General features: G+C 34.5%; 1 protein-coding gene across 1 annotated transcript in view; it reads left to right on the forward strand.

Annotated features, from left to right (window-relative positions):
* Nucleotides 1–4,515: 4,515 nt before the first annotated feature.
* The window catches only part of LOC309839991 (programmed cell death protein 7-like), a gene marked incomplete at both ends in the record, with an annotated part of 35,955 nt that continues 19,111 nt past the window's right edge, over nt 4,516–21,359 (forward strand). The window contains 1 exon segment of the mRNA XM_082682010.1: nt 4,516–4,637. Coding sequence (XP_082538136.1) covers nt 4,516–4,637 — 122 coding nt within the window.

Here is a 21,359-nt window from a genome sequence, read left to right on the forward strand (position 1 = left end):
CTCATTTTAAATAATATTTTTTCCTTCTTTTTCTCTTTTGCCTTCTAGAGCATTTGTAGTTGCTACCTCAGAGCCTCCTCAGGAATCTTCCATCGTACTGACGATTTCAGTGTTCCTGCCTCTGCAGAAATGGTGGGTAACACAGATCTAGTCAGAAAGCCAGAGAAAATGTTGTTGCCACTTTCTGGTGTAAAATATATATATAAATATATATATAATATATTATAGAATATCTCCAGTGTGCAGAAAATGTGAAAGAATTTTACAGTGAACATTCATATACCCAACATCAATACTCGACACAACATTTTGCTCTACCTGTTTTATCACGTTTCTTTGTCTAGCTATCCTTCTACCCATCGTATTTTTTGTAGGCATTTTATCATAATTTGCACACATCAGTATACTTGTGATAAACATTTTAGTATGCAACTCATAAGCTAGAGGTCAGTATTTTTTTACAGTTTTTTTTTAATTTGAGGTAAAATCTACTTATAACAATATGTACAAATTTTAAGCAGGCATTTTTTTTTTAACATCTTTATTGGAGTATAATTGCTTTACAGTAGTGTGTTAGTTTCTGCTTTATAACATAGTGAATCAGTTATACATATACATATGTCCCCATATTTCTTCCCTCTTGCATCTCCCTCCCTCCCACCCTCCCTATCCCACCTCTCTAGGTGGTCACAAAGCACCGAGCTGATTTTCCTGTGCTATGCGGCTGCTTCCCACTAGCTATTGATTTTACATTTAGTAGTGTATATATGTCCATGCCACTCTCTCACGTCATCCCAGCTTACCCTTCCCCCTCCCCGTATCCTCAAGTCCATTCTCTAGTAGGTCTACATCTTTATTCCCGTCTTGCCCCTAGGTTCTTCATAACCATTTTTTTTTTTAGATTCCATACATATGTGTTATCATATGGTATTTGTTTTTCTCTTTCTGACTTACTTCACTCTGTATGACAGTCTCTAGGTCCATCCACCTCACTACAAATACCTCAGTTTTGTTCCTTTTTATGGCTGAGTAATATTCCATTGTATATATGTGCCACATCTTCTTCATCCATTCATCTGTTGATGGACATTTAGGTTGCTTCCATGTCCTGGCTATTGTAAATAGAGCTGCAATGAACATTGTGGTACATGACTCTTTTTGAATTATGGTTTTCTCAGGTTATATGCCCAGTAGTGGGATTGCTGGGTCGTATGGTAGTTCTATTTTTAGTTTTTTCATGAACCTCCATACTGTTCTCCATAGTGGCTGTATCAGTTTACATTCCCACCAGCAGTGCAAGAGGGTTCCCTTTTCTCCACACCCTCTCCAGCATTTATTGTTTCTAGATTTTTTGATGATGGCCATTCTGACCGGTGTGAGGTGATACCTCATTGTAGTTTTGATTTGCATTTCTCTAATGATTAGTGATGTTGAGTATCATTTCATGTGTTTGTTGGCAATCTGTATATCTTCTTTGGAGAAATGTCTATTTAGGCCTTCTGCCCATTTTTGGATTGGGTTGTTTGTTTTTTTTCATATTGAGCTGCATGAGCTTAAGCAGGCATTTTGATGAATTTTGACAAATAACCCAAACTCCTATCACAATATAGAATGTTGTCATCACCCCAGAAAAGTTTTCAAATGTTCCTTTCCAGTCCATTTTCACTTCATCCCTGCTTTCAGAGGTAACCACTATTCTGACTTTTTTCAACCATAAATTAATTTTTCTCTGTTTGTTCTAGGACTTTCTATGATTTGTTTATACACTATGTACTCTTTTGTGTGAGGCTTTTTTCACTCAGCATGTTTTTGACATTCATCCATGTCACTTTCTGTGCAAGGAACTTGCTACTTTGTAGTCCTAAGTAGTTCATTATATGAATATACTACACTTTATTTATTCTTCTATTGATCAACACTTGAGCTGTGTTTCCAGTTTTGGATTTTATGAATAAAGCTCTATGTACATTCTTGTAAAAGGCTTTGTGCAAACATATATGTTTGCATATAACTTGGGTAAATAGCTAGTAGTATGTTTCCTGGTTGCAGCATAAGTGTATCTTTTTTTTTAACATCTTGATAGGAGTATAATTGCTTTACAATGGTGTGTTAGTTTCTGCTGTATAACAAAGTGAATCAGCTATACCTATACATATATCCCCATATCCCCTCCCTCTTGCGTCTCCCTCCCACCCTCCCTATCCCACCCCTCTAGGTGGTCACGAAGCACTGAGCTGATCTCCCTGTGCTATGTGGCTGCTTCCCACTAGCTATCTGTTTTACATTTGGTAGTGTATATATGTCCATAGCACTCTCTCACTTTGTCCCAGCTTACCCTTCCCCCTCCCCATGTCCTCAAGTCCATTCTCTAGTAGGTCTGCGTCTTTATTCCCGTCCTGCCCCTAGGTTCTTCATAACCATTTTTTTTTTTTAGATTTCCATATATATGTGTTAGCATACGGTATTTGTTTTTCTCTTTCTGACTTACTTCACTCTTTCTGACAGACTCTAGGTCCATCCACCTCACTACAAATAACTCAATTTTGTTCCTTTTACTGGCTGAGTTATATTCCATTGTGTACATGTGCCACATCTTCTTTATCCATTCATCTGTTGATGGACACTTAGGTAGCTTCCATGTCCTGGCTATTGTAAATAGAGCTGCAATGAACATTGTGGTACATGACTCATTTTGACTTATGGTTTTCTCAGGTTATATGCCCAGTAGTGGGATTGCTGGGTCGTATGGTAGTTCTATTTTTAGTTTTTTAAGGAACTTCCATACTGTTCTCCATAGTGGCTGTATCACTTTACATTCCCACCGAAGGCTTAAGTAATTTTAAAGCATATTTTAAAAATAAAATTATCTGTTCCTTTACTATAAGCTTTCTCTGATACCAGAGATTCTGAAAAAAATCCTAGTGAAAAATTATCCAATGAAACAGCTCTGAAGACCATTGCCATTTAAATGTTAAGCATCTTACTAAATTAATTTTATTTAGGATTGGGATAATCTTTGAGGGAAAAAGTGAGATATTTATTATTTTTAGAAAATTCTAATGCCAAAACGTAGGCTGGTTATCTTGCAGAAAAAAACATACTACTCCCTGGTAAAAAGCTTGTTGGTACCAAAAGCCTCTGTCACCATTAAGAAATGACACTACGTATATGAGAAATTAAAGGAAAGCAGAAGAAAAATGTTAAGGTGATACTCGTAAATTCCAGTCTTAAAAAATTCCAACATTTCTAAAAGACTAAGTAGTTTTCAAAGTCATGCTAAAATTAGTAAATTTTGAATGGTTTCTGTTCTTCTACAGTACTTTAGTGATGGTTACATATGTAACAACACACACTTCTTTACATAATGCCACTGCTGTTACCTGGGTCCTTCTGTGTTTGCTCATACCTTCCTCTCTAGACAAAGAATTTTGGTTAAAGTTGGTATCCATGGAATTCTTACTTATATTTTTGCTAAATTTGGATAAATAATTATTATGTAAATAGACAATCAAAAACATTTTTTAAATATCAGTATTATAAAATCTATTAAATAACTTAAAGTGTGAGTTGATTTAATGAAAAAACAAAACATAGCCATACGAATATATTTACCAATAAAATTCTAGAGCAGTGGTTTCCACCAGGGGACATTTGGAAATATCTGGAGACATTTTTGGTTGTCAGAACTGATGAGGTGTTACTGCTGGCATCTAGTAGGCAGAGATCATGACCTTACTAAACATTCTACAGTGCACAAGACAGTTTCCCAACAACAAATAATTATTCAACCCAAAATGTTAATAGTGCCAGGGTTCAGAAACCTTCCTCTAGAGAAGCTTCCTATTCCAATGTGTAAAGGCCAACATATGTAGTTCATAGTAAAACTGCTATCACATAGCTTTGAACCATCTCTGGAGACTGTCTTGCTGCTTGTGGATGAATTCAAACTGTGGAGTGAAAATAAGATATAGTATACAATTTCTTTGGCCCAATCACAAGGAGGCCCGGTTTGTGATCCTGACCTTTGCCAACACAATGAATCTTCCAGAACAAATAATTATGAACCAATATCTAGCTGACTGTGTCTTCCAAATATGTCCTTCCATTGCTATACTTAACAGCCAATTACAGCGTATTTTAGTGTCCTGACTCAAGTACTTAAAAGCCTTTGAGGATGGTGCCATCTGCTTGGTAGCCAGGAAGATAGTAACTCTCTCTGGGGATCCATGATGGCTATCTGGACATTTATAGGCATGCCACAAAGATCTGTGAGTTCTCCCACCAGGAGCCTAGGTCCCCTGGCCTGGTTACTGTAGCCAACTTAATGGAAGTTGTGGATGAGATGTTTTCATCTTCCTATATCACTGCCATAAAAATTCCTTGGTTCTGGAACAGGGCTTCCCTAGAGCTCTCATCACAGTGTTCTGTAGATCAGGATTGGAGGGAGCAGCATTTCAACAGATATACAATTAACATGTGACTCTGTGCAGAATGGAGGGACTGCTGTACCCTACCATGTCGGGGACCATGGCTATGAGCTCATACCTGGGCTTCTGTCACCTCCTCCTTGTGAAGCCCAGCAGGAACAACCTGCTTCTTTGTGTGCAGCTGAACATCAGCCAATATGACAAAGAAGAGTAAGCTTTTCAACAAGGAAAGACTGTGGCCTGCTGTTTTTAGAGAGCTTTCTTTCTTTTTACTAAGCACATGGAATTATTGTAGCAAGATATACTGAATGGAAATGAACATGTCATGTATTTTGAATTTTCCATTAAGTAATATGCCTTTTCTAGAAACGCAGTTAAATAGATAGCTCTCTATGATAACGTGCACTTTGTGCGGGCATAGTTAATCCTGCAGTCAACCCCTAAATCTGAATCTTCAGCCCCCACAATATCCATTTGTTCACCAAAGAACTATTCATTTAAACATTAGCCAGTACCGTGATCTTGGGAAAGTCAAGATCAGCTTTCTGGGTTTCAGTTTTAACACTTCTAAAGTGGGAAAAAGGAAGGAAACTAAAAATACTGGGATCATATTATATTACATTTTTTTTTCGCTTACCTCACTCTAATTCCTACAGCAAATGATAGTGATTTTTAAGCATATCTTAATACCTAGATTACAAACCCCCAAAGAACTGGAATTAACATCCTCTTATTTTTGCTCTCTTCAACATCCATCACACTGTTTGGCACAAATATGGTGAAGGCAAGTAAGCAACAACAAAAGCAATAACAAAATCACCTTACAATGAGACTGCCAGGATACTGGCATGATTTTGAAAAGCATACATACAAGGGTGTGGGGACGGGGAAAGTTGAGCCTATGGGAGAGGAAGCATGAAAATGCTCAAATCTGGAGGTTTTTTGGAACCCAAAAGGAATATAGCAAAGAATTAAATTCAAGATGGAAGTGAGAAAGTAAAGAGAAATGAAATGAAAAGTGGACCTTCCATCTGAGTCAGCCAAATTTTGGTTAGGAGTGGACAGAGCATGACATGATGGAGCTAGCCTGGATTGACCTACACATTGCCGCAAATGTTTTGTTTCCTTATTTCAATGGTCTACTTCCTTGAACCTATGCCTCTAATATTGGTTCCCATTCTTCACCCATTGTTTTTCCAAATCTGGATATATCTGTCAACCTTGAAAGTTTGTAATGGTCTACCTTTCACCCACTGCTCTATATGTGAGATCCCAGTCATTGTCATTGTCTCATCCTTACCATTATGCTGTCCAGATCTCTGCTGGAGTTATACACTAAATCCAGCTGTCTGCAGACACCTTAAATATAGCATATAAGAATACTGCACTATTCTTTCCTCTACCAGATTTTTATTTCCTTCTAGATTATTTTATATCTTACTTAGTTATACCACCATCCACCCAACCATTCCAGCTAGGTATCATTTTTAAATCTCTTTTTTCTCTCAACCCTGACATCAAATTCGTTATAATAGTCTGTCAGTTTTACCCTCTAAATATTTTTAGTAAGCTCCCTTCTATTCATTCTCATAACAACTTCAATATTTCAAGTTTAAATCTAACATCTCACTATTACAACTTCCTAAATCTGCTTGGGTGACTAATCAATATTCAGTAACCCCCACTAAAAATGTGGAAACCCTGTAAAAAGCCACCAACATTATTTAAAAAGCAATATTTCAAATAATTCAGCTGCTGAAAATGCTTCCATGGGTCCTAGTTACTTATAGTATGGATTCCAACATTTCTAAAAGACTTATACAAGGCTCTCTATGACCTGACCCTTTTTCTTATCACTGACCATTTCCCTGCCTCAAATTTCTGGCTTCAGTAACCCAGAATGGTACTTGTTTCCTTCATACACTGTGTAGTTTTGCTTTTCAAAGACTTTCCTTATAACATACTAATTGCCAAAAATATCTTCTGCTCAATCTCTACCTCACTTCTTTCCTGTCCCTATTCCTGCAGCCAATTCATACTCATACCAATGACTCAATATTCAATATTCATACTCATACCAATGACTCAATATTGAGGTTATTTCTTTCCTGAATTCCTCATCTTAAATGGTGTTACATTCTTCCTCTAGGTGCCCAATAATACTATGTGCACATTTCTATTAATCCATTTACTATATTGCTTTATTTTTTATCTTTTTATCTTCAGTGTTTATCACAATAAATTATAATTGCCACTCAATGCTTGTTGATTGTATAAAACATTGATAAATGAAAAAACAGAAAGAGAGAGAGAGAGAAAGAAAGAAAGGGGAAAAGAAAGAGAAAAAGGAAAGAAAAGAAAAGTCAGTTCTTTTGTAGGCTGTTATTGACATTTCAGTCTCTTCTTCATTTGTAAGGTCTCTTTTCCATTCTTGAATTCTACCATTTGGAGGAGGATGGAAGATATTCTAACAATGGATTGATATTTTGCTTTTTGTCCTGCAAATACCTCATGACTAGATATGCCGGATTTCCTCATCCACCAAACTAGATGGTCTGATACAAGCATTTTATATGGCAGTTCCCTCTCCAGTGTTAATAATTTTTATTCAAAGTGCCTGGTTCTAAGATCAGGACTTTCCCAACTATTACTTTTCTTTGGCCTCTTGGTTGAAAAGCAGTGCTCTTTATGGCAGGTGGATTTGCTTCTTAAATTTATTTCCAGCTATATTCCACTTTAACTTGCAAATTGGGCACCATGCTTGTAAACAGATTTTTCAAGTCCTCACAGCTCCACAGCCAGGTCTTCTTTTATTCGGGAGTAATGCCGCAGCCCCCTGCGTCCACAGAGAGTGAAAGTTTAACGCTCAGGGCTTCTGTTTCATGTCCCAAGCTTCCTCTGTTACAAAATATGCAGTCTCACAGCTTATTTATTGCCAACCACATCCTTTATTATGAATTTTTCTATCTTCATAAACAAATATAAATATAAATAAAACAGCAGATAAAAAGAATGTAAAACAGCACGACAGAGATAATTTAAATGGAAAAAATGAAATAAGGAATTCTGAAAGTAGAAATGAGACATAAATATCATTTCTATATTTTGAAGAATCCAATTATACATTCTATTTTATACTAAATATATTATAATATACAATTATAAACCCACTTTAAATCCACAAAAGCAATACAATTTAAACAACAACGTTTGACAGTCTCTTTATATAGTATGTTTGCCCATCCTCAAGATTGCTTCGTATTTGACCAAAGAAAATGTATTTCTATCAACCATGAAAATTTCTTGTGTTCAGTCACTTCTCTGGAGATTCCATAGTCCAGTAACTACTTGAGAAATCTAAGAAATCAAGTTTCACTAACTGAAGAAACTATATTCTTTCTCCTTCTCTGGATTTCTGCTGCATAATTTCTATTAAACTTTTTTTTCAAGCCAGCTCTTATTTATCCATATTTCAAAGGACTGTAATATAACTCCGATAACTAAAAACCCTAAATATTACAAGCTCTTCTACTTTAAGCATTTTTTTAAAAAAAATTATTTACTTATTTTTATTGAAGTATAGTTGATTTACAATGTTATATTAATTTCAGGTGTACAGCAAAGTGATTCAGTTATATATACATATATATCTATTTTTTTCAGATTCTTTTCCCTCATAGGTTATTACAAAATATTGAATATAGTTCCCTGTGCTATACAGTAGGTTCTTGTTGGTTATCTGTTTTACATATAGTAGTGTGAATAGGTTAATTCCAAACTCCTAACTTATACTGTAAGTATTTTATAGCAATCTTTAGAAAGAAATTCATTGACTGTTTATTTTCACTTTTGACTAGTTAACAGTTCCACAGCAAAGGTAGAAGTAGCAATGAAAGTACCTCAAGATAAGAAACACAATAGGCTGTGAAAATTTCTTAAATTAGGTAATAGTGAACTCTACCACACTTAGTGTTCTTACTGAGCATCCAATTTTTGAGAATTGGAGGCAATCAGATATTCGTATACTCTTCTGATATGAAATTATATGTTTTTTACAACAGCCAAGAACTAAATCTTTTAGTTCACTTCACCACCTGGTCCCAATATTTATTGTTTCTGTGAAGAGTTACATTTTTCTTTCTCTCTAACCATAATAAAACCCACTCATACTCCAGAAGCCAATTTGGATCTCAACACCCGGAATGAAGGAAGTGGTCTCCTCTTACATAAAGCCTGCATCTCCCTATCATTTGCCATCCATCATCTATTAATGTAATTAATGTATGAGTATATATTCAGCACCTGCTATATATCAGGCAATGGATAGGAGACAGCAAACTTTTGCTGCAAAGGGCCAGATAGTAAATACTTTAAGCTCTGCAGGCCATATGATCTTTGTTACAGCTATTCAACTTTGTCCTTGTAGTATAAAATCAGCCAAAGATAACATGCAAATGAACGGGCGTGGCTTTCTTCCAATAAAATTTTATTAACAAAAACAGGTGGTGGGCTGGATTTGTCCAAGGGGAGGTAGTTTGCTGAGCCCTAGACAACATGATCGACACTTAATGGTATATAGTAAGCAAATACAATCATAGGAATCAAATAATAGGGAAATTTTTTAAGATGAGAAAAACGCAAAGCCTTTGGAAGTTGGTTGGAAGTCCTAGACATCTGGATAAGGGAGGCATCTGGAAAAGAGGGAGAGGGGGAGGGAAAGTAGTTGGTTAATTTATAAGAATATCACAGTTTTCTTCAAAATTTAAAATCAACATATCATATACTTTATTTTTTAAGAACAAAGTATTAAACATTCATTTTTGTTTTGGAAAAAATTAACCCCAACATATAATACAATATGTTATATAACAGAAATATTAAACAAAAAGTAGGACTTTTCAGAGAAAACCTCTCTCTTTACATATATTGACATATAACTTGGAAAAGTAATTGGCCATCTAAAATAGTTAAAAAATGGTAACTATGTGAGGTGAAGGATATGTTAACTAACCTTATTGTTGTAATCATTTCACAATATATAAATGTATCAATTCATCTCATTGTACACCTTAAACTTACACAATGTGTCAGTTATATCTCAATAAAGCTCAGGCAATATTTTCTGCATGAGAAAATATTTTCTGCATGAGTTTATTCTTGAGTCACTTTTTCTACAAGACATTTGAGGAATAATTTTTAGATCAAAAGGCTCTGATTGTCTATCAGAAAATTAAATACATAAATTTAATTTAAAATGTTCTTTCCAAAAAATTCAACTATCTCTAAAACATTTACAAATAACCCAGGATTATAAGATTTGATGCAGATTTGAACACTGTGATAATGTAATATGCCCAATGGGAAGAGAAAAGAACAAGGTTAAAATATCATTCATTCTTTATATCCTCATCATTTTTATTGAACCCTTATGAGCAAATGTTGGTTGGCAGTGAACTATTTAAAAATGTAAAGGTGACGTGAAACATTACATAGTGTAGAGTTTCTAAAGAGCAGGACTCATTGTGTATGAAAATGAATTAGAATCAGTCCAGTCAAGCTTACTAAATACATGAAGAATCTCAGTTGGGAAAATTATCTAATTCAAACTTAAATACTGGAGTTAGGTTTTAGGGATAAGGTTTAAACTATCATTTTTCCATTCTTTTAGCTTCTGTTGCTATTTTCTAGCTAACCTTCTTAGGGTAATATTTCCTCAACAAAAAATTTATTTTACTTTGTTAAATGCAATTTATAAAGTATCTAAGATATATTAGGCATACAATATATTTGAGTTACATTTAAGTAGCATAATCTCATTGCCCTTATTGTGTCTCATTTGTGTCCTTTGTTTTTCATGACTACATCATTATTTTTTTAGTCTAAAATTGTTTCTGACCATCAGTGGAAATACACACCAACCCTACTGGCCACATACTCTTTGTACATTTTTAAAAACTGATATGGTTCACTTCAGTTATGCCACTTTTATCTATAAAATGTTTATTTTGAAGTATGTGAGGAGATTGGGTTTCTCTCTATCTTGAAAATTAATAACATATATATTATGACATATAACATATGGAGACAAATCTGTGCTCATAACTTATGAAATGCTTCATTGTGCTCTGAATTGTTTTGAATATGCAATATTATTTTTAAAGGAACAAATAGTACATTTTAGAAAATTTCCTTAAGAAGTCTGATGCAGAGTAAAAGGAATTTACCTGTAAGTTTCTTAAGAAGCAAAGAGTTTATCACACAGTATCACTACATTGAAAATAATCATTTAATACCTACTCTTGGCCATGTGCTAAGCTAGAGGCTAGAGACACAGCAATGGAAAAGGAAGCTATGAGTATACATGCTCTCATGGAGTTCACAGGCTATTAGGGCAGGTAATTTTAAAACTAAGTGATTACGCAAATAACTAAATATTTGCAATTGTGATAAATGCTTTCAAAGGCAATGTTATGGACAAATGAGACTGGGAGACTTGCCTTATTCTGGAGATGAAGGAGAAGTTAGAACCCACACTGTTTGGGGTAAAAGCAGCACAATAGTCTTATGAGGTTAAAATTAAAATATTGCTCAGAAACCAGGAAACTCTGCACGTCTGCCCCATGCAAATTCTCTTTGAGATGACCAATTGGCCAGGAGCTTATCTCTCCTACTCTGTGAGCTTCTGAAATGGAGACTTTGTCCTCAAATCTGATTCACTATAGTATAGCTATGGACTTAGAAGGTACTCTTAGAAACTCTGAAAATGAATGAATTTTGTGTCCTAATTCGGTTCAGCTTGTTAAACAAAATTTCAGTAATAGAGAACTGATTGGATTTTTTTTCTTTTTAGTGTTTATTTCGGGTTTGTTAGTACTGCACCTTGGGAGACACAGCTTCAAGAAGCACTTGAATTGTGTTCCGCCCGACTACAACATGGAGGAGGCTGATAAAGGCAAAATCCTGAAGGTTACAGTTATTTACGTAAGTTGTTTATCAAGAATTATAATTGGAGCTGGCAAGAAGTAAGGGTGCTTGTTAAGTAATGGTTGGTTGGGGTCCGAAATGGTTGCTTAGTTACAAGCAACCTTGAGACCATAAGGTTGCAGCTGGCTGGTGATGTCCTTGGTTCTGGTAGAGTTCAAAGAAAATTCAAGTTCTCAGTGGTGCAAAGATGTGTCTGAAACCAGATCCTTAATGGCTGCCCAACTCCAGTTTTGTATGCCTTAACTGTGATTAACTCCATTATAATTTCAATTTGTCATCAAGTTGATAATTAGGTACAATTGCCCTTACTGTTTCAGACTCTTTCTTCCTTCCATTACTCAGTACTGGTTTTCTTGAAGCTGCTTACCTGAAAACAAAACAAAACTAAATAGCACTGTCTTAGGCCTCATTCAGGGTGATAAAATGTGTAAATTGTGTTGTATGAGGGGCGGTGTGATATTGCTCAATGGAAGATTCCATTTTCTGACCTAAACTCAAATCAGTAATTATTCTTTCCAGCAACTTAGGGTTAAAATGTCACAGTTCATTGTGTACTAACCAAGACAGCCTTAACATTCCCCTCAGCTTGACTAAACTTTAGCCAGGCTTCTTCCTAACTACAGACCCCTGACTTCCTTTTTGTAGAACATTTATTTAAGAAAACTGGCAATGCTAATATTTTTTCTCTGTCTCTTTGAGATGTAAGTCTTCTACAACCTAGGAATGTCTTTTTCAAAGACGTGGGAGCCATACCTTTGAAATGTAATTATCAGAAATGTTTCCCAGACTCTGTGATAGTTGAAAACTAACTTAAATAAGCACCAGTTAGCAAACACAGATAGCCTAATCACACTGACACACTTCCCTCCAACATCCTCCAGTATTTTTCCATTAGCTCACCTCAGCCTTTAAAATTTTCCTGCTTTTTGTTTCAGTGAAGCTGAGTTATATCTCTCTCCCCTATTGCAATAGTCTTGAATATGTTTTCCTTTGGCTGTTGAACCGATCTGGTGCAATTTTTCTTTTAAAGCATAGAGAATTCTGTTTCCTTCTAATTTTATGTGGAATAAGATCAGATATTGCAGCTATACTAAGGACCACAATCTGGGTTAAACCAAACATATGAGAGGAATGCAATAATTTTTCAGAGGGAAATTACACAGACTTTATGATTACAGTCTGTTCTTAGCAAACCCAGTAAGGTTTACACAATCAGAGCTATGAAGCAGAGACATATATCCCAGTGCAAATAGTGTGAGGTAGGCCCAAGGCAGCTTTTGACACAGAAGAGGAAAACAGTTGCTTAACTATTATCCTATTTCATTGATTGAAAAAGAAACGGAAATCAATGTTTAAAACCCATCGTATAGGCTGTTGAACACATATTTGCATATTATATGTGTATAGTTAAAATTCTAGAGCGTGGCCTCAATCGTTCTCAAGAAAAATTTATTTTTATTTTACTTTATTTTTGGTTATCTTGCTCAGTCCTTAACCTCTCTAGATATTGTTGTAGGTACATGACTGATCATTAAAAGTAAAAATATAAACTTCAGAATAGATAACATTTCCCACCCCCATTTCCTTCACACACATGATATATCATTCATGGTGTCTATCAGATATTTCACTTTCACTGTGGTTCATATGTGGAGTCTCTAGATTAGCATTGTGCAATAGAACTTTCTACAATGATGGAAATGTTCTAATAAAGAAACCTCTAGCCACATGTGGTTATCGAGCACTCAAAATCTGGCTAGTATGACCAAGAAACTGAAATTTTCACTTTATTCAATGACAAATTTAATTTAAATGTAAATAATCACATGTGGCTAGTGACTGCTATACTGGATAGTGCACTAGATCATATCAATCATAAATATAATCTCTGCCAGTGAGTTAGATAGAGCTTGCTAAGAGGTTAATCATAAAAAACTTTTTACAAGATTTCCGTAGTAGAAAATGAGATCCATGCCTACCTAGGTCAGAGTTGCTCAGTCTCAGCACTATTGATATTTTGGGTCAGATAATTCTTTGGGGTGTGTGTGTGTGTGTGTGTGTGTGTGTGTGTGTTGGGGGTGTCTTGTGCATAAAGGATGTTTAGCAGGATCCCTGGTCTTTATCCCCTAGATGACAGAAGCACCTGTACTCTAGTTATGACACCAAAAACGTCTTCAGTCATTGCCAAATGTCCTCTGGGGCTTTAAAGAGCATCCACATAAGCACTACCTTTAGTATTCCTGGTGAAATTCTGCCTCCAAGACCACCTGGCTCAATTAAGGAGGCTCATTGACAGGGGCTGGATATCTGAATATATGCCTGTGAAGTAAGAGGAGGAGAGAAAAATAGTACAGGAAAAAAAGGAAGAGGAAAACTAATTCCATAACAGATACAAGAATAAATTAATTTTTAAATTAGATACTTTGAGTTCTTGCACTTTTAACTTTGCAAAATGACCTCGTCTACATTTCCTAATGTGTTTGAATACTTGGAATTACCACCCATTTAAAGAGTTTCTAACTTCATATTATTTTAGCACATTTAAATTAAGAAGTATTTAAATAGCATTCATAAATCTCACCCCTGTGAAACAAGAATAGAAATAAAAATCTGTTCTAAATCTGTCAAGGGTCAGAGTCATATTTCCTACCTCAAATGAAAGCCAATTAGCTCAGTACAGGTGAAGAAGGGATGTGTATAGAGGCATCTAGGAAGGGGGAAGAGAACATCATCTATGGACATAGTTCTGGATACAGATAGTCTAGAAGCAACAGTCATATAGAAACAGTCTTAGAAATGTCTCTGGACGCACAAGATGTGAGTTCTATTTCTTGATCTGACATATTCAAACTGTGTGAACTTGGGCAATTTTGCTCCTTCATCCTGAATGTTCCCATTTAATTGTACAAAGGCATACCCTATCCAGGTACTTCATCTTTGATTTGGCACTGAGAATGAAATGAAATGCTGTGAGTGTTTGGTTTGTAGCAGTTTTGTGAACACAGCTAGTTAGGTATCTCTTTACAAACTTGCGAATGTGGTCTGGGCTGCAATAACATATAGTTATCTTCATAATGAAGGGCTACAGCAATATAATAACTACCTGCACTTTTACAAAATACATAGTACATACTCACTTTTAGTAAGTTATTTCTCACTTTTCTGAAAATTTCTACCCCAGTATACCAAATCAGAAGTGATTGCACAAACTACCATTTATCAATACACTAGTGTCTTTGTTTTTTAAGCTAAAGTATAAAATATCTCTAGTATTTTTTAAATACAACATTTGAAGTTTTTCTGGAAACAAATCAGCATGTGTTTACTAATAACCTGAGCAAACATTTCATTGTATTTATTCCTATTGAGTGTACCAAGATGCCGCTATGTTTTGTTGGGGTTCATCTTAGATATAAATCTACATATGATAATAAGGAGAATATAATTCAGTTTAACAATTGCCAAATGCCTCTTATTTGCAAGTGGTTGTTAACAAAACAGTATAAAACATGCCATAATTCTATTTAAAAGACTTTAAAATTCTTGATGTAAATTTATAAATACGTTTTAGATTTAAAGTTAGTTGTTCCTCTATTTCCAGAGCAAAATATGAGATAGGAAAACACCCATAACTTAAGCCAAAAGGAGGTTTTTACTCTATGACAAGTGGAGGAATACAATTTTGAAAATTGTGATGCTTTTAAGTAAAAACAAGAATGCTGGATGTGTTAATTAACTTGACTGTAGTAATCATTTCACTATGTATTGTATATCAAACACCATGTTGTACACCTTAAATATATGCAATTTCTATTAAAAATCAAGAATGCTGTCTATGAAGAGGGAGAAGGGATTGTAAAAAAATGTGATGAGTTTAAAAAAATCAAGAACTTAAGTTTTGAAGGAGTAGGCAAGTAGATTAAATTGTTACAGCAGTAAAACATGCTATTTGAAATAAAATACATGCCTTGAATCTTTAAAAGGTAGGTCACTTTTAAGAAAATGTGGAAAGGTAAGTTTATATAACTGCCATTTCAAAAATAGCACTATTTTTTTCATTGATAATATTGGCAGCATATAGAAGGTGGGGATCTCCATGAATAATTTTTTGAAATGAGTGTAGATTTACTAAGCAAAAGAGTTGACCTAATAATTTTCTCCATCTATTTGGATAAAAATAGTTTGGCTTGATTAAGTGTACTACTGTGATGCACACACAAACTGAGTTTGTTAATAAACAACGTCAGAAGATGAAATATTTCCCACAGTGTTAATATTTATTAGTGTTAAAGAATTTAGAAATCCTAATATATAAATATTTTGATAATTAGATTATTTAAATTCAATAAAGTACATCTATAATGGGATAATCTTAAAATTTTGGGATTGATATAATTAAGAATAATTTTAATTCAATGCTATTGGAAGACAGCAAATATTTGGATCAATAAATGTTGATCAGCCACAGGAAGTCCCTTCATATGTTGTAAGGACAGAAAAGAGGTCTAAGACACGAAGTTACTTGAATTGTGACAGTTTTATAGAAGAGCTGTTAATAATAATGGTAAGAGGACTTTCTAGAGATGAAGGGAGGATCAATTGGGAGTTTGTGCTTTGCAGTGAACAGAAGCCCAAAAGAAATCTGCAAATTCCAACCAAATGATACATATTCTATTTCTTCCCCCCAGTGTGGGTAGAGGAGGAGTTATAGAATAAATAACTGTTATTTACTGAGTAGCCACTTACTGTCAGAGACTACAGAGGTACTTTACATGCACTGCTTTATTTAAAGTTTAAGTGTGATTTGCTTTTTGAACTTGAAATCAAATCAAATGCTCGCATCCTCGAATGATTATATCAGCAGGAATCCAGTTTCTGTTTCTTGAGTTGAATAGTCCTCTTAATAAAGAGTCTAGATCTTCAACTGCTTTACCCATTTCTACATAGCACATAGCTTGTGCTTGGTGGCCTTTCATGTCAGCAGATCTTGCCTAGAACCATCACAAAACATCAGTGAGTTTTTAATAATGTTTGACCTCCAAAGGGATTTGCAAGAGTTTTAATCCTTTCCTCCCATGTGACTCATTGGCTCTCAGGCACATTTATCCATCTCCTCCCAGTAAACAGAATCTGCAACCAAGGGATATTAAGAGGAGCCTTCTTTGCTAGGCTAATTATACTGCAGATATATACATCTCCCAAGGCAACAGGCGCCTCCTTTCTTCATATTTGCATAATTAAGATGGGACACGTAAGAAAAAGAAAGGGAAGGTGAAGGTGAAGGGAAGAGATAAAGAAGGAGAAGAAAGAGAAGGAGGAGGAGGAACTCGAAGATGAATTGCTTTATAGAAGAATTTTGCAGTCTTTTCTTTAAAAATACTCAGGTACACTTTAAATGTAATACACTCCAGCAAGGTGGATCAAGTTCTCTCAGTTTCCAATATTCTTGAGGATACACATAAGGGTATTCAGTGAAGAAAAGTGTTATGTTCCCTGACATTAGGTACTATGTCATTTTAGTAACAATAGGAGTGATATGTAGTGAATTCTTCTCACAATCATTTTATTTCTGTACCTGTAAAAAATATGCTGTTTTTTGTTTGTATCCTATCGATTTAAAAATAGATGGCATATGATGTACAAGAGAGAGTTAAAGAAAATGGAAATTATTTTTTTTGTAGCAATGGAAATACACAGTCACATCATATCTCAAGCAAGAATAAGACATTATATGAACATTTTAAAAACAAAGATAAATACTGCAAGAAAAAGTGTATCAGTCATAATTAATCAGAAAACCAAAACACCTCCTATTAAAGAAAGATTAGAGGCTAATACACCAATTGGAATGGCTGATACAATAAAGATGAGGAGGCAAAAATTTAGAATTACTACCCCTGGGGTAGAAATTGCAGAGACCACAGTCAGTTATACCATGCTCAATTGACTGATTTCAAGACAACACTTGGTCAAATGATTTGGGACTATTTGACATCTGCAAAATCTCTTCACACCAGTACCTAGATTAGTGTTTTATTGAGAAGCTGGGAGAAAGTGTGTGTATACCGGGGATAAGAATCTTGGGAAGACATGTTAGTACTCTATCACAATGCCTTTAGTCTATAAGTCAATAATTTTTCTCCTAGAGGAACTCTTACAAATATTCCAAAAAACCCATGTAGAAAAATGTTCATAAAAATGGAAAAAAATGGAAACAATCTTACTGTATATACTTATTAACAAGATAATGGATGTATGGAATGTGTTATTTTCATAAAATGTGAAAGGTAAAATTAAGCCAAATGTTTCAGTATGGCTGAATCTCAGAAATATAATGTTGAAAAAATTTGCCACTTATAGCAGAATTTATGAAGTATAATATCATATACAACAGACATTATATGCAAAAATATCATATATATGTTAGGGGTACCAAAGCAAATAACTCCTATAAATCGTTAACAAAAACCTAATACAGATAAGGACACAGACAGGAATTTCACAGAATAGGAAACTTGAATTTAACATAAAAATATATTCTTACCAGAAATTTGGAAAACACAAATTGATACAACTAGATACAATTTCACTCCCCTCTGAAGGCCAAAAACTATAAAGTGTGAAAGGCCTAGTATTGGTTAAGAACATTAATGGACATGCATGTTGATGCAACTACTTTGGTCCAACATTTGAAAGTGAATTTAATCCACAATTCAACAGGCTAAAGAATAAACATCATATCATGATACCAATTGACACATAAGGCATATGACAAAATCCAACATCTATTCATGATGAAAACTCTCAGCAGACTGAGAACAGAGTGGAACTTCTTCAATTTGATAAAGAGCACCTACAAAAAACCTACAGCTAACATCATCTTTAAAGGTGAAAGACATTATTTTTCCCCCTAATATCAGGAACAAGACAAGGATGCCCACTCTCACCACTCTTAATCAACATAGAACTCGGCATTCTGACCACTGAAATAAAGCATGATGATGATGATGATGATAATTAATAAATAAAAGGCATACCGATTGGTTAGAAAGGAAGAAATAAAGTTTTCACTATTTGCAGATGACATCCTTGTCTATATTGAAAATATTAAAGAATCCAAAAGAAAAAACAAAAAAACTAGAACTAATAAGTGAGATTAGCAATGTTTTAGAATACAAAATTAACACATAAAAATCAATTGCATATCTATATATTAGCTATCAGCATGTGGAAAATGAAATTAAAAAAACAATACCATTTACATTAACAAAGAATATGAAATATTTAGGTATAAATCTAACAAATCATGTACAGAATATGTATGCTGAAAATTCCTGTGAGAAGTCTGCATCCATCCTGGTCAATAGCGCCAGAATGCCTAGGCAGATAAAATGCCAGTCTCACTGTTACCCCTGTGATCCCTCCTTGTTAGGGTCTCCTCCCTGCTGAGTGTATGGGAGAGTGTTTGTGTGTTTCATAATGGCCGTGATCCCCCGGATAGGTGTTCGGAGATTTCTTAGTGTACCGTGTGTCTGTGTGTGTGTGTGTCTGTGTGTGTCTGTGTGTGTGTGTGTGAAGCTTAATGAAGTGTGATATCTTTTTGAGTTTTAGCAACAGCCAGCTATAGGTGCTCTTTTAGTTTTTACTTAGCATGGTGATTGCAGAGTGACCAGCATAATGGATATTGAGGTTGTTCAGATGAGACAGTGGGGAGAAATGATCATTGTCTTCACAAAATAGTTACAATATCTTACTAATGAAATAAACCAAGGAAGACTTCAATAAATGGGGATACATACTGTCTTCATGGATTAGAGGACTCAATATAGTAAAAATGTCAGTTCTCCCCAAATTGATCTATAGGTTTGGTGTGGTTACTATGAAAATCCCAACAAGGATTTTTGTAGATATAGAAAATGTTATGGTAAAATTTATATGGAAAGGCATAGGCTTTTGAATAGCTAAAACAATGAAAAAGAATAAAATGAGAGAAATCTTTCTACCCAATATTAACTCCTACTATATAATTACAGTAATCAAGACAGTGTTGTATTATCAGAGGAACAGAACAGAGGACCCAGAGGCAGTTCACATAATATGCTCAACTGATTTTTTTTTTACAAATATGCAAAAGGAATTTAATGGAGGAAGCATAACCTTTTCAACAAATAGTGCTATAGCAAATGGACATCCCTGGGCAAAACAATAAGAACAACAAAGAATCTTGACCTAAACCTCACACATTACACAAAAATTAACTTAAAAACAGATACTGAAATGTTAAAGGAAAACTATAAAACTTTGAAAAAATAGGAAAAAATCTTTGGAATCTAGGTCTAGATAAGAGTTCTTAGACTGTAGACCAAAACCATGTTCCATAAAAGGAAAGACTGATAAATTGGGTCTCATAAGAATTAAAAACTTTTGCTCTGTGAAATATCCTATTCAGAGGACGAAAAGACAAGCTATCCAATAAAGGACTAATATCTAGCATACTATATAAAGACTTGCAAAACTCAACAGCGAAAAGCCAATAGATCCAATCATAAAATGGGCAAAAGATATGAAGTGATGTTTCACTGAGGAGGATATATGGATGGCAAATAGTTACATGGAAAGATGTTCAACCTCATTAACCATTAGGGGAATGCAAATTAAAACCACAATGAGATATCACTACACAACTATCAGAATGGCTAAAATAAAAAATAATGACAACATCAAATGCTGGTGAGGATGTGGAGAAATTAGATCACTCATAGGTTGCTGGTGGGGATGTAAAAATGGTACAGCCATTCTGGAAAACAGTTTGGCAGTTTCTTATAAAACTAAACATGCAATTACTGTACAACCCAGCCATATATATCCCAGAGCAGTGAAAACTTATGTTTACACAAAAGTTTGTACACTAATTAAGTGCTCATAGCAGTTTTATTTGTAATAGCCAAAACTAGAAACAACCCAGATGTCCCTCAAACGGTGAATAGTTAAACAAACTGTGGTAATCCATATCATGGAATACTATTCAGCATGAAAAAGAATGAAATATTGATATGCAAAACAACTGGATGATCTCCAGGGAATTATGCTGATTAACAAAAAGCAATCCCCCTAAATATTACAAACTATATTATTCCATTTATATTACATTCTTGAAATGACAGAATTATAGAAATGAAGATGAGACTGGTGGTTTCAGTTGGCCAGGGACAGGCAGATAGTAGCTGTAAAAGTCATCATGAGGGATCCTTGTGGTGATAAAATTATTCTGTATCTTGACTTTATTAATTTCAGTATCCTGTTTCATAGAGTAGTAATGTTCTACAAGTGTTACCATTGGGGAAAACTGGGTAAAGGGGACACAGGATCTCTCTATATTGTTTCTTATAGCTACAGATGAACCTATAATTATCTCAAAATAAAATTTTTAATTTAAAAAATAAGTGCAATTAATGGTTAAAATTTCAGACTCTAGATAGAGACTATCTGGTTCAAATCCTGAGACTACATCCTGTCATCTTGGGTAAATCTATTTATCCTCTCTGTATCTTACTTTCCTCATGCTTAAAATAGGAATAATGGTGGGTGAAATAGGTAAAGGGGATTAAGAAGTACAAACTTCCAGTTGTAAAATAAATAAGTCGTGGGGATGTAATGTACAGCCTAGGGAATATAGGCAATAACATTGTAATATTTTATGTGGTGACAGACGGTAACCAGACTCATAGTGGTGAACATTTTATAATGTATTAAAATATCAAATCACTATGTTGTACACCTGAAACTAATATAATATTGTAAGCTAACTATACTTCAATAAGTAAATAAAATAGGAATAATAAAATTTATCTCATAAGGAGTTACTTACATAGCTTAAATAAATGAATGCTTGTAAAGTACATAGAATGGTGCTTCTCACAGATTTATATTCAATAAATGTGAATTTTA

Source organism: Grampus griseus, assembly GCF_964374135.1.
Source record: "Grampus griseus genome assembly, chromosome: X".
Classification (NCBI taxonomy): domain Eukaryota; kingdom Metazoa; phylum Chordata; class Mammalia; order Artiodactyla; family Delphinidae; genus Grampus; species Grampus griseus.